Source organism: Nicrophorus vespilloides, unplaced genomic scaffold (assembly GCF_001412225.1).
Source record: "Nicrophorus vespilloides isolate i.1.1-1 unplaced genomic scaffold, Nicve_v1.0, whole genome shotgun sequence".
Lineage (NCBI taxonomy): Eukaryota > Metazoa > Arthropoda > Insecta > Coleoptera > Silphidae > Nicrophorus > Nicrophorus vespilloides.
The window spans coordinates 127,174-140,506 of record NW_017096951.1 but is presented as its reverse complement, the minus strand read 5'-3'; the positions used below and the strand labels follow the sequence as shown (position 1 = coordinate 140,506).

The following is a 13,333-nucleotide window of genomic DNA, read 5'->3' as shown; positions in this document are numbered from 1 at the left end:
TGACTCGTGGGCCCTTCCGCAATGCAGACCCCTTTATATGCAGTAAGATTATTTTTCAATATGTGTTAATGTTTGAAAATTATCCAAGAAAAAGTTATTAATTTTCATATTGTTGATGGATGTTCAAGCTTCGTTGCAATGACAATTGATATTATATAGAAAATGTATACGCTTCAATTTAGCTAGTGTCTAGAAATAATACTGTGAAAATGGTTTGTAGTCAAGTTGCATTCGCAGAGGCTTGTCGAATACAGCAGCTATAGCATTGGCTAACGTGCGAGCAAGGTAGCATGAATAGAGAGCAATTCCAGTGTTCCAAATGGGCTCAGAGATGCGTTGTTTTCCACTCCCGTTTCACTTAGCCGAACATATAGAGAAATGCATCTCCAGTCATCTGAACAATTACCAAGGCACTATCACTGCTGCATATCTCAGTAACTAATACATCTATGCTTTGCATATTCATTAAACAGCTATGCATCTCTCTATTGATGTTATTTATCAAAGTGTAATGTATTCTAATAACAATACAAAAATTGAACACCTCGCACAGTCCGGGTAATCAGGACGATATCCTGCACTAAATGAAGAACTAAAACCGCAATAAAATGAGAATTGATCATTTATGTATAATACTGATCAAAATCACTCAATTTATTGTTTAATTATATTTCCAATGCAATATGCAAAATAATATTTAAAAAATAATCTTTTTAATTTTATTGACAGAAAAGACGACGTGTGTTATTAATCAACTGCTATTACTAATATATTTAGTGAAATCTTCAAAATAATTCAGTTTTTTATTTGAGTACAAAACTAAGACTTTTGTCCAAATAAAAAATATTTGTTTTTTTGAATGTTTAAATTCACTTTTTATAAACTTTTTAAAATATTATGAAAATCACATGGACAAATTTATGCAATAAATAAAATTGATCAATATTCGAAATAAAATGATTCTTTTATTCGTTTTCTTAATGTATATAAACTCCCTTTAAAATGATATCAAAAGTTTCAGCGCTGTGTTTCTAACTGTGAAAGAAGAATAATAAGAAAAAAAGAACTTTGTTTTAAATTCGAAACGACGCTGATATCCTTAAGCAAATTGAAAACAATAACCGGGGGAAGAAAAGTGAGTGGAGTGAGTGGAGAAAAGAATAGCAATAGAAATTGTTTTAAATCCCCTATTTTTTGTCAATTTGCTTATATCACCTATAGTTGTATGTTTTTATATTTGTATCATTATTCCTATTTCTAATTAAATTAAAGAAAACAAAAACATTTAATTGTTCCAAATTTTAATTACTAAACATAAATTTGATTTTTCGTAAGTAAAAATTTGTATGTTTTTATATTCTTATGATTATTCCTATTCTTAATTAAGTTAAAGAAAACAAAAATATTAAATTGTTCCAAATTTTAATTACTTTTTTTCCTAAACATAAATTTGATTTTTCTTAAGTAAAAATTTAACTGAATAATAAAATTAAATAAAACTACAGACATAATTGTTTACTTCCGCCAAATTTCATCGTGGTACCATATTTTTCTATATGTGTGTGTGCTTTTACAAAGAATGGCGCAGAGTAGTTGCGACTTTAAAACGACATTCGACAAACTTGCGAGTTTACGAACTTTCTTCGCCAAACTTGGAATTTAGATGTTTTACTTGCAACGCCAGCTGCAAAATCTGAATTGCTCTCTATCATTATTATTTTAAGAAAACTAATGCACGTTAAATATTAATTTTTATGCAAAAAAATATACACAAAAGTACGTGATATTACGAATACATTTAAAATTACAATTGCAAAATACTTTACTTGTAACAAGTAATATAAAAAACACAATTTTAGTATCCTCTTTACACTTTTTTTAATTATTTTTTGTTAATTTGCAACAATTTTTTTTCTATTACTTTCATTATTTTTTTCATATTATAATGAAACAACACATATAAATTTCATTATTCTATTGGAATTTTGTTAGTTTTAATGGAAGTTTCTATAAAAGTTCTAAATCCATTATATCAATTTTCAATTTGCAATTGATTATATCCATTCAATATGAAGACTTGCTGGAAATAAATTTCTTCCGCTTTACTTGAACCCCCAGGTTTTTTATTACATCTTCTCCAGTTTCTTCCTGAGAGCAAAGTGTACAAATATCGTATTCAGAATCTATCAAAACGGAAACGATTTTCTCGAATAACAAGTTGTAATATAACAAACTTCGTACATTCACAAAATTTATAAAGATACATAAATTGGTTGATGCATAATAATACTTTTGCAAAAATAAATAGGATTTAAGCTTTAATTAATTTAATTTCTCTATATGCGAAAACATTCTCTTTTTTCATGTTTTGTATTTATACAGCAATACCTCGCATAGTGCGGATAAGCGTTTTCGTCAATTTACCGCACTTCTTGAAACAGGACTAATCAAGAACTTTAAAACAAGATGAAAAACGATCAATTATATATAATTATGAGTGCTATTTTTTCAAATTTAACTATAACATAGTGAATCCGGACTATGTGAAGTATTGTTGTATTTACTTTTTAGTTATTACGATATTGTTTTATATTCTATATTAGTTAAATAAATGTAAAATTACATAAGAATAATCCTAATTATTCATAACTAGTGCATCTGGTTATATACAAATATACACTGAGATATATTAGTATATTTTGTTTATGCTATGAGTCAATTTCTGTAAGTTTAATAAGTGTTTATAAAATTAATGTGAAAGATTTATGGTAAATATAATATAAAAGATAAAGTATAAAAGGCGTTAATAAAAAGTAAACCATAGTTTTTGTACGTGAAGTTTATAAATATAAACGGGATATATACGGTGTTAGGGTTTAAATTTAAAATCTATTGATCCACCTCCGAACCAGGTGTATGTAGGTATGTATGTATATCTACGTACGAAGCTCTAAAGCTCATATCGATTCTAGTGTGTAACAAGTTTACCGTGGTCTATGAAATTTTAGATGAGCCAAATATTTACCAGTTGCATCGAGCTTTTACAACACATTTCAGTTGGACGAAAGTTCGCATCGATTGGAACAAGTTCCATTTTTTGTTTTACGTTTTGTTTATTTCCCTTTTAATTTCCCCTCCCTCTCCAGATAACCAATTGTTAGCCAATCATTTTCGGGGACTTTCGTTGCGCTGCGAAAACTTTTGCTCGATTCGCCGATAAAAAAAACTTTCGCCCCGAATCGAAACTACAATAATTCTCGAATTCAAATTGAACTTTGCATAAGATTACCTCTTCCACTGTCTTCCCAATTTATTTGTGGGGGGTCGAAGGCGAGAATTGAATAGACGGCGACGGATCAATCCTGGGTTAACGGAGAATGCCATTATCTGTTTAGCGTGGGATTATGCAATAAAGCGCGGCGACGTGGCGAGCGGCGGTTTACGTAATGCACGTCCGAAATTCCATGCGCCTCGGCTAATAATGGGCAGGATTTAACTGCCGTCATTAAATCCTGATAAATCAGAACCATATCATGCATAATGTGTAATGGGCGTACGGACTGAGGAGAAAATAAAAGTACTATTGGGGCAAGGTTAAGACCCAAATTGCAGGGCAAACAAATTAGGTAAAGTCGATAGAATTTATTTCTTTTTGGTATGTTAAGGGTGGTTCTCTGCGGAATTTGGAGGTGGTGCATTGATCGCTGGAGCAAATGAAATGATATTAGGACCTCTGGAGATGAATCGGCGGCTCTTGGAGTGTTGATGAGATATAATTAAGGGAGTGTATCGGTGACGTATATGAGGTCCTAAATTTCGGTGTAGTGTTTAATGAAAGGGCACACCGCTTATATTTCGCGTTACGTGCTTTGGGAGCACCTCAGAAATAAATTTCGTTTTGCCGGAACAAATTTTAGGCCTCCACCGGATAATGAAAATGTTACTACATAAACTAATTGTAATCTCTTCGGTAATACAACTTAATTTCATCACATATATTCACCTCTTCTTACTGCTACAATAGACCTGTTTACATAGACTTTACAATAAGCGTTTGGTACAGCAAAATCCAAATTGTAAAGTTATTTTCTTGTCATAGTGATACCCATATACATTCAGCTATTTCTACTGTTACAATAGACCAGTTTACATAGACTTTATGATAAGCGTTGTTGCAATAGACCTGTTTACATAGACTTTATGATAAGCGTTGTTGCAATAGACCTGTTTACATAGACTTTACAATAAACGTTTGCAATAACTACAATTATTAAGTTATTTTCTTGTCATAGTGATACCCATATACATTCAGCTCTTTCTACTGTTACAATAGACCAGTTTACATAGACTTTATGATAAGCATTTGCAATAACAACAATTGTTAAGTTATTTTCTTGTCATACTGTTACAATAGACCAGTTTACATAGACTTTACGATAAGCGTTGTTGCAATAGACCTGTTTACATAGACTTTACAATAAGCGTTTGCAATAACAACAATTTTTAAGTTATTTTCTTGTCATATAGATACTCATATATATTCACCTCTTTCCACTGTTACAATAGACCAGTTTACATAGACTTTACGATAAGTGTTATTGCAATAGACCTGTTTATATAGACTTTATATTAAGTGTTTGCAATACCAATAATTGTTAAGTACTTTTCCAATCGTAATCATACTCATAGCCAAAAATATTAACGTATTCCTATTGTTATAATAGTCCTATTTACATAGACTTTACAATCAGCGTTTGGTACATTCAAATACAATTTGCAATGACAACAATTGGTAAGTTTATTTTTTATCATAGTTATAACCACATCTATTTTCCTCTTCCAACAGTAATATTAGACCTCTTTAAATAAACTTTACGATAAGCGGTTTTGTAGATCCAAATCCAAATTTTAATGACAACAATTGTTAAGTTCTTTTCTTGTCATAACGACACCCATTCATATTCACTCTTTTTAATGTTAGAATAGTGCTGTTTACATAGACTTTGCAATAAGCGTTTATAATGTCAATGATAATCAGAATCATTCTCATAGTCACATGTATTAACATATTTTACTGTTACAATTGTCGTATTTTCATATACTTTACAAACACCATTTGGTACATTCAAATACAAATTGCAATGACAACAATTTATCAGTTTTTTTTTTACATAATTCCTCTTCCTACTGTTATATTAGACTTGTTTACATAGACTTGAAATAGTCATACCCATAATCACAATACTAATAAAATGTGAGCTTTTATAATAAAATCACAATTTCACAGAAAAAAAAAATAAATATTCTTTTCGAGCACTTAAAAACTATGATTTTTGACTATTGTTTCTTAACTATTAGAATTAGAATTTTCTATGTCAGAAGGAAAATAATAAAAGCATTTTGTAACTATATAAAAATACGTGAATTTAATTATAATTAATAAATTTTATAAATGAATGCTTTATGAATTTAGTATGTAATAAATATTGATTTGCTTTTAATGAAACTGAAAGCAAAACACCTGTTTGATTACTTTTTACCCTTTTACACTGAAGATGTATCCTACTAATTACTAATTTACAGCGAATTAATAACAAAATGTCAACTTGTTAAGTTTTACTTCGCTGTAGTGAATTAACAGAGTATTGATCACACATAAGCTAATACCAACACGCTTCATAATTTATGCATTAATTGCGGTAGAGGAAAAACAAATGAAGCCATAATAACTGTTGTATTAAAGAAAAATATAATTATAGGAATTAAATGTTGACGTTAAGTATGGTATTCAATGTTTACCACTATGTAGTGTATTGATTATTTGATAATCTTTTCGGAGATTGTTGAAAGTTCTTCAATGGAATGATTGGACGCGTGAAAAGTATTATTTTATATGAAGCGGAAGTAAATGGATGAGACGAAGCTGTAGTGGAAAGAGCTTAATATAATCTTTGTGAGGGTCGAAAGACTGCTTTAGCTCTTCTACAAAAGGCTGATGATAAGATACAAGTGAGAGCAGATGCTTGGAGAAAAGCATTAACTAAATTCTAAATAATGCGAAAGAATGTAAAATGAAAACTGATATGAATGCATAAGCCATTTAGCAAGTAAAATATGTGATGTTAAGAGTTAAGTAAGAACTACAAGGATGTGGTTTAATGGTAGATATGGATAATAGTTTAATATATGTTATATAAATGTAAAAAAAGTTAATCAATTAAATAAATTAATATAATTATAAAATATAAGTAAAATAATTATGATTCTATTGATGACTTTAAAGCTCATATTGTAGGCATTAACATTGACTTTAGTTTTGTTAGTTTGGTTGCCTATTATATTTATTTATATGTACTAAAAAGGTTATGTTTTCCATAAAAACACATATGGAAAACATAACCTATTCATATTTGAATAGCAAGGATCTGAATAAGGGGTATATCAGTGTACAATGCTGTTCCAGAAGAAAATTGGAGGAAATAGGAATTTGCCAAAGACTAGGAAGGAGTTACGAAAAGAAGCTAGGAAACATAAAAAGGTTATTCGTAATGAGTATTACAAGAATAAGAATATACCAGGCAGATTTGTGCTGAAACCACCCGACAGTGATGAAGACAAGGAAGAACTTGATGTGAATACAGAGAAGGTAATATAAAAAAAAATAATTTTAAAACATTTATAAAATAATTATTATGAAAACTTATTATTTTATTGTGATCCAGTACAGTAGTTCATGTTTTATGAATTTTCTCTATATTCATCATTGTATTTATAGAAAATGTATCTGTAATCAATCTATAACATATTTTCTGTATTGAAGGTATTAAATTTATGTTAAATTATTTATTTCTGTTTTTAGGAAACTAATGAAAATCCAAAACATTTAAATAAGAAAGAGGTAATTATTGAACATTTATTCTTGTTTCAATTTCTTATGTTTTACTTATAACATAATGTTTCTTCTGTTTTTAGGAAACTAGTAAATCTTCAAAAGAATCAAAAAAGAAAGAGGTAATTATAAATGTGATGAACGCTTGTATTTGGTTTTAATATACAAATTTATTTATAATTTAGATTCCTAAAAATGAAAAGAAAAAATCCAAATCCAATATATCAGATGAGGTAAGTACAAATAATTATTATTGTAATTTGGTTAAGGATAATATCACTCTGAATTGTTGCAAATTGTATGAATTACTAAGATAATAATAGCTATGAAATAATCAAAGTAAAAATGAAATCATAGTGAATAGACCTACAATTGTATAATTATAGCTTGATTTGAAAATAGGACTAAGGTTAAATTGACTTACATGTAAGGCAGATGCAGTTGCTGAACAACCTTTGCAACAGACTGATTGATAAACGCCTTTCCTGTTTGTGCGACATTCAATCAACAGTTTTGTTACGCTTAATTTAACAAATCTCTGAGTGCGTTATATATTTTAATTAATTTATAAATAGCTTATTTTTACAGTGTTAATAATCAATTTTATTTTTTGTTTGTTTTTTTTGTAGGTTTCTGATGAAGATGAAATTAGCAAAAAAGACAATTCTGATGTAAGTAATGGTTGTTTTGCAAATTTAATTTATAATTAATTAACTTTGTTTGTAGGACGAAATGGAAAATTTGCCGGTGGAAACAATAATCGAGCGTGAAAAAAGCGAACAGGAGAAACTGCAATACCAAATGAAGAAAAATCGTGTAAAACAGTTGGTCAACGCGAATATTGAGGAAGAGCGCAACATAAAAATGCTGGAGAAGCAGCTGAAATTGAAAACGAAGGGGAAAAATAAAAACGTGTCCAAGTATTTCACGTCGGACGGCTTGGATTACTTGCTGGAACTTTACGACTCTGAGAACATGAAAGCCATTGTTGCTGCAGAGCAGCAAATGGACGGTGTCAACGATGATTTCGCCGAAGATTTCGCTTTAATGACAAACCGATCGATAACTAAAAAGAAACCTGAGGATAAAATTAAAAAGGAATCATCGAAACGTAAATTGAAGGATTTGGAAGAGGAGCAGAGTAAAAAGAAAGCGAAGAAGGTGGAAGAGTTTGTTGATGAGGACGATGATGATGATTTTGGTTTGGGGTACGAAAGTGGTGAAGAGGAAGAGGATTTTGATGGGGAGGAGGAAGATATGGAGGATGAAGGTGGTAGTGATGATGAATTAGGATCTATTGATGGTGATGATCAAGGTGATTTAGAAGACGATGATTTGAATGATGAAGGTGACGATGATTTAGAAGATGATGAAGGTGACAATGATTTGGAAGATGAAGGTGACAATGATTTGGAAGATGAAGGTGATTTAGAAGATGATGGCGACTTTGATTTAGATGGAGATGATGCAAAAAATAGTGAAGATGAGGGCGAAGCTAAAGTAAAATCAAGTAAAAAAGTAAATCCTGATGGGACATGGGAAGATATATATGGAAGGATGAGAGATAAAGATGGAAATGTTGTAAACGTAAGTAATTTAAAACGTGGATATAAAAATATACATATTTCATATTTTTACATTTTTTTTTAGAAAACGGAAGGAAAATATATTCCTCCTGCAGTGCGTGCAAGGATGGAGGCAAACTCTACTGGCGATAAGAAAAGAATAGAAAAATTAAATCGATTAAAACGCCAATTTAAAGGTATTTATTTTCTAATTAAATTATTCTCTATCATTTGTTAAATTGTTTATTTTATCTGTTCAATTTATATTAATAATGTTTTGTTTTCAGGTTATTTGAATCGTTTGGCAGAAAGTAATATGCACAGCATTGCAACGCAAATCGAAGAACTGTATATGAATAACAGCAGGAACGATGTAAACGAAATGCTGACTGGTTTAATTTTGGAAGCCGTCGTCTCTCAATCCATTACACCGGAGCGTTTATTGCTTGAACACATTTTGCTAATTACAATTCTACAGGCTAATGTTGGAACAGAAGTTGGTAAGTGCACGAATTGCATTCTCATTACGGAAATAGTATTAAAGTTCTCATTTAGGAGCGCACTTTTTGCAAAGCGTGATTAAGAAGTTCGATGAGCTGTTTAATGAAGATATACCAGTCGAAGACAAAAGATTAGACAATGTGGTCAACATTATAGCTCAATTATATAACTTTAAGGTATTTAATTACGCTTAATTTGTGAGCGGTTTTTATAATTGGATGCGATTTTCAGGTGTTCCAATCGCAATTGTTGTATGAAATTTTGAACAAGTTGTCAAGCAAGTTTGAGGAGAAACACGTGGATTGTATATTATCAATTTTAAGAAATGTTGGGTTTACTTTACGCAAGGATAATCCTTTGGCTTTGAAGGATTTGATCATAAATTTGCAGAAACAAGCTTCAAGTGCTTCAGAAGAAGTTAAAGACAAGTAAGTTAAACAATGTATAGTGATGGTTGTTGTTTTTAACTATTGGTTTCAGTGCGAGGGTTAAGTTTATGTTGGATGTGTTATTGGCAATCAAAAATAATAACATGCACAAAATCCCTAATTATGATACCAGCTACAGTGAACATCTGAAAAAGATTTCGAAAGGTTTCATAAGGAAAGGAAATTACGTTACTCAATTAAACATTTCTTTGGAAGATCTACTGAAAGGTTTGGTTGTTATATTTTGTTTTAAATTTGTTTATTTATAGTTGTATGTTTTCAGCTGATGAAAGAGGAAAATGGTGGGTGGTAGGATCCGCTTGGAGTGGAAAAGTCGATGATAAAGTGGATAAGGTTGAAAAGGTGAAGGGTGATAACTTCTCCCAAAAACTCTTGGATTTAGCCAAAAAACAACGAATGAGTACAGACACTAGACGTAATATATTCTGTATAATTATGTCAGCTGAGGTAAGTGAAACATTTATAACATTACAATACTACGAAATTAGTGAAAATTAATTAAAATTTAACATTCTCCCTCTTTGACGACCCTCAAATCGATTTTGGCGGTGGATGCGAAGCATTTGCATTGACATTCGTTGGAATAGGTTTGTCCATTCGAAGCGCAAACTGGTTTGTAAATCCTCGGGCAGTTGCATTCATCTCCAGCTCTGTAAACGGTATTGCACTCATCTTGCATGACAATCTTCAAGTCGGTATTCCTGGTACGCTTCACGTGACAGTCGAATTCACAACGATTACCATAGGTAACTCCATCAGATCCGCAGACGGGTTGGAACATCCTGTTGCAAATGCAAGGGACTTCTTTAACCTCGCGTTGCTTGCATTCTCCTTCATAGGCTATCTTCAAGTTAGCATCTCTGGTCTTCCTTTGGACGCATTCTAAATCGCATTTGTTCGGATAGGTTTGACCGTTGCTTCCGCAGATCGGAGCTAAGTTCATCGGGCATCTACACACCTCTTCCTTCGATTCGCATTCTCCTACTTTGACGATGCGCAGGTTTGAATCCGGTGATCCTTTGGACAAACACTCCAATTGGCATTTCGTGCTGTACGTTTTACCATCAGATCCACAGACGGGCATGTAGATCGCTGGACAAGCGCAATTCAGCGCGAAAGATCCGCCAACTGCGCACAGTAAAAGCAAAGCCACTTGCATTATGAACTTATTAAAATTGATCAATTCTCAGCTTGTATTCAACATCAAGTTATATATCAGTTCGATTTTGTTTATTTATAGATTATATAGATAACACGCGATAGCACCGATCATAATGGATCACCTCGGAAATATATTTTTGTACTTCTTAGACTCTCTGAGTCATTCCGATTACTGAGCGGAGATGCCTTATTTGCGAGTCACTTATTCGCATGCAATAAGATTTTTTTTTTCTTACGAATGCGTACCTGAACTAATTAGTAGTTGTGGAGGGGAAATTCTATAATATTACGTGTGAGAAATATCCCAGTTTCTGTATGGCTTCAAAACAAGTTGTTGTATCTGAATTATTTATAGACGATAAATATATTCATCATTGTTCTACTCAACTTTATATCTAGATTGATTGTATCTATGGAACATACGTGTCCATTATTGGAGATATGTTTGATTGCCTCATTTGATTATTAGTCTAAAAGCAATATTAATTAGTTTAATCATTATAACTTACAATTTATACATTTGCTTACCTTAATTATGCATTAACTATTTCTTATTTCCACTAATCCATTCTGCAAATCATACAAGAAAGAATCATATTCACAGACTTGTATGACTCAGTAGATGGTTTTCCCATGAATATTAATAATCACTGCAATTGCATTAACATTTCAATTGCTCATTTCCGGTTTTTAGAAAATACAATCAATGTTGTTAACTACCCGAAGTTACAACAAAAATGTTTTTTTTTTCTTCAATTAAATCAAAATGACAGAAGTAATTCATGTAATTAAACAAAAAAAAAACGTGACACAATGAAAACTTAAATCATAAAGTTTAGTATGGAACATGTTTTTAGTACACTTACTAAATGTTTTCTTCTAAAATAATACAACATTCTTAATGTTTATTTCATCTTAAGTATATTAATGCCGACATTCGAAATCCAGACTATATCGAAATCTCGACTATGTCAAAATCCGGACTACCATAATCCCGACAATCAAAATCAATAGTCGGGATTAAGATATATTCGGAATTTCGATATAGTCGGGATTTTGATTGTCGAGATTATGGTAGTCGGGATTTCAAGCGTCTGGATTTTAATACAGCCGGGATTTCGAACGTCGGGATTTCAATAGACGATTTTTCGGTTGTCGGGCTTGCGATATAGACTCTAATTCTAATATCCCAATAACATTACATTTAACTAACAACGTCCATTTTTCAATATTTGCGAAAAAATATTCAATAATCAAATTTTAAACCAGTAAAAACAAACTCAGGTCTTTTTCTGTAAATTTCATCAACTTTGTAGAAATATTTTAATTTTAAGAAGATTTTCTTTTAAAGAGTCCGTCGTCCAATATTTCTTCATATTCTGTGTAATTCTTCGCATATGTTTGAAACCGTTCTAATTGAGGACTCTAAAACAGTTTAGTTTGCTGAATTAAAATTTAATTTGTTTTCAAACCGTACTATTGTGAATCAGCACTGATAAAAAGCCGCACTTCGCGAAATTTTAATGCAATATATGAAAATTAATCATTAGCTTTTTTAACAGTTTTGATGTTAATCAAAATAATATACTTATGCTATTTTATATTTTTTTCAGGATTATTTAGATGCTTTTGAAAAAATCCTACGTTTAGGACTAACAAACCAACAAGAAAGGGAAATAGTACACGTCTTATTGCATTGTTGTCTTCAGGAGAAAAAGTACAATCCATACTATTCGGTATTGGCCCAAAAATTCTGCGACTACGATCGTAAATACCAGGTAAATGAATTAGCTAATTAAAACAAATAAATTAATATTATTAATAATTATATTTACTATACAGATGACAATAAAATATTCTGTATGGGATAAACTGAAAGGTCTGACGGAATGTTCGGCCAAGCAAATAAGCAACTTGGCAAAGATGCTGACACACTTGTTCTTGGAGAAGGGTTTATCTATATCCACACTCAAGGTAATGTTTAATTAGGTTGAGTGCTCTGTTTTTCTTGTGAACGCAAACATTGTTTATAGGTGGTTCAATTCGGTGATCTGGATAAGATCACGCTGCGCTTCATGCGTCAAATCCTGATAGGCATATTGCTGTTCGAGGACGTGGAGCAGATGAAGGAAGTTTTCACGAACGTTGCGCAATCGGAGAAGCTGAAAATGTTCAGGGAAAGTCTTCGACTATTTGTCCATCATTTTTTGCTGAAAAACATTAAATCTGATGCTGTGGATGACAGCCAACGGTCGCTTTTAGAAGAGCGAGCGTCGATCGTTGAAAAGATTTTGACTGTTAATGAAAGACGGCGATTCTGATTAATCAATAGACATTTATATCATTCTTAATTAATATCTGTTATTTAATATATGATTGTTAAGATAAGTTGTTTTGATTTGTCTTTTATAGCAGAAGTGAAACCTTAAATCACTTAAAAAGGAAGTTATTCGTCATCTATTTTTAAAGGAACTCTGATTTTATGCCCATATTTCAAATAACGGAAGAAAAACAGAAACTGCTAATTATCAAATTCAGTTCACATAATTTAAATCCAACTAAAATTGCATTTTAATCAATGTAGCAACAAATTAATCAGATTAGAAATTGTTCTACTATCTAAATTTGAGTAATAGTTCCTTTTTGAGGATATAGTGGAAATATACAAATTGCATAAGATTTCAAAATTTTTATTGGTAATAATTAAAGAAAAATGTAATGTGTAAACAATATTTTTTATTAGTCTCAATAATACATATAAATTATTG

General features: G+C 31.0%; 2 protein-coding genes across 2 annotated transcripts; one reads left to right on the top strand and one right to left on the bottom strand.

Annotated features, from left to right (window-relative positions):
• The first annotated feature begins 7,078 nt into the window (after positions 1-7,078).
• On the top strand, positions 7,079-12,915 carry LOC108558565 (nucleolar MIF4G domain-containing protein 1 homolog). The gene is made up of 12 exons (XM_017915528.1): positions 7,079-7,122; positions 7,519-7,560; positions 7,616-8,476; positions 8,540-8,651; positions 8,742-8,954; positions 9,010-9,131; positions 9,187-9,383; positions 9,436-9,611; positions 9,667-9,851; positions 12,179-12,343; positions 12,408-12,539; positions 12,599-12,915. Exons 3-12 carry the CDS (start codon positions 7,622-7,624, stop codon positions 12,884-12,886), a joined length of 2,445 nt encoding a protein of 814 aa, XP_017771017.1. The 5' UTR covers positions 7,079-7,122; positions 7,519-7,560; positions 7,616-7,621; the 3' UTR covers positions 12,887-12,915.
• On the bottom strand, positions 9,810-10,578 carry LOC108558567 (serine protease inhibitor dipetalogastin-like). Its single transcript, XM_017915529.1, has one exon. It carries the CDS (start codon positions 10,561-10,563, stop codon positions 9,910-9,912), a length of 654 nt encoding a protein of 217 aa, XP_017771018.1. The 5' UTR covers positions 10,564-10,578; the 3' UTR covers positions 9,810-9,909.
• Positions 12,916-13,333: the final 418 nt, after the last annotated feature.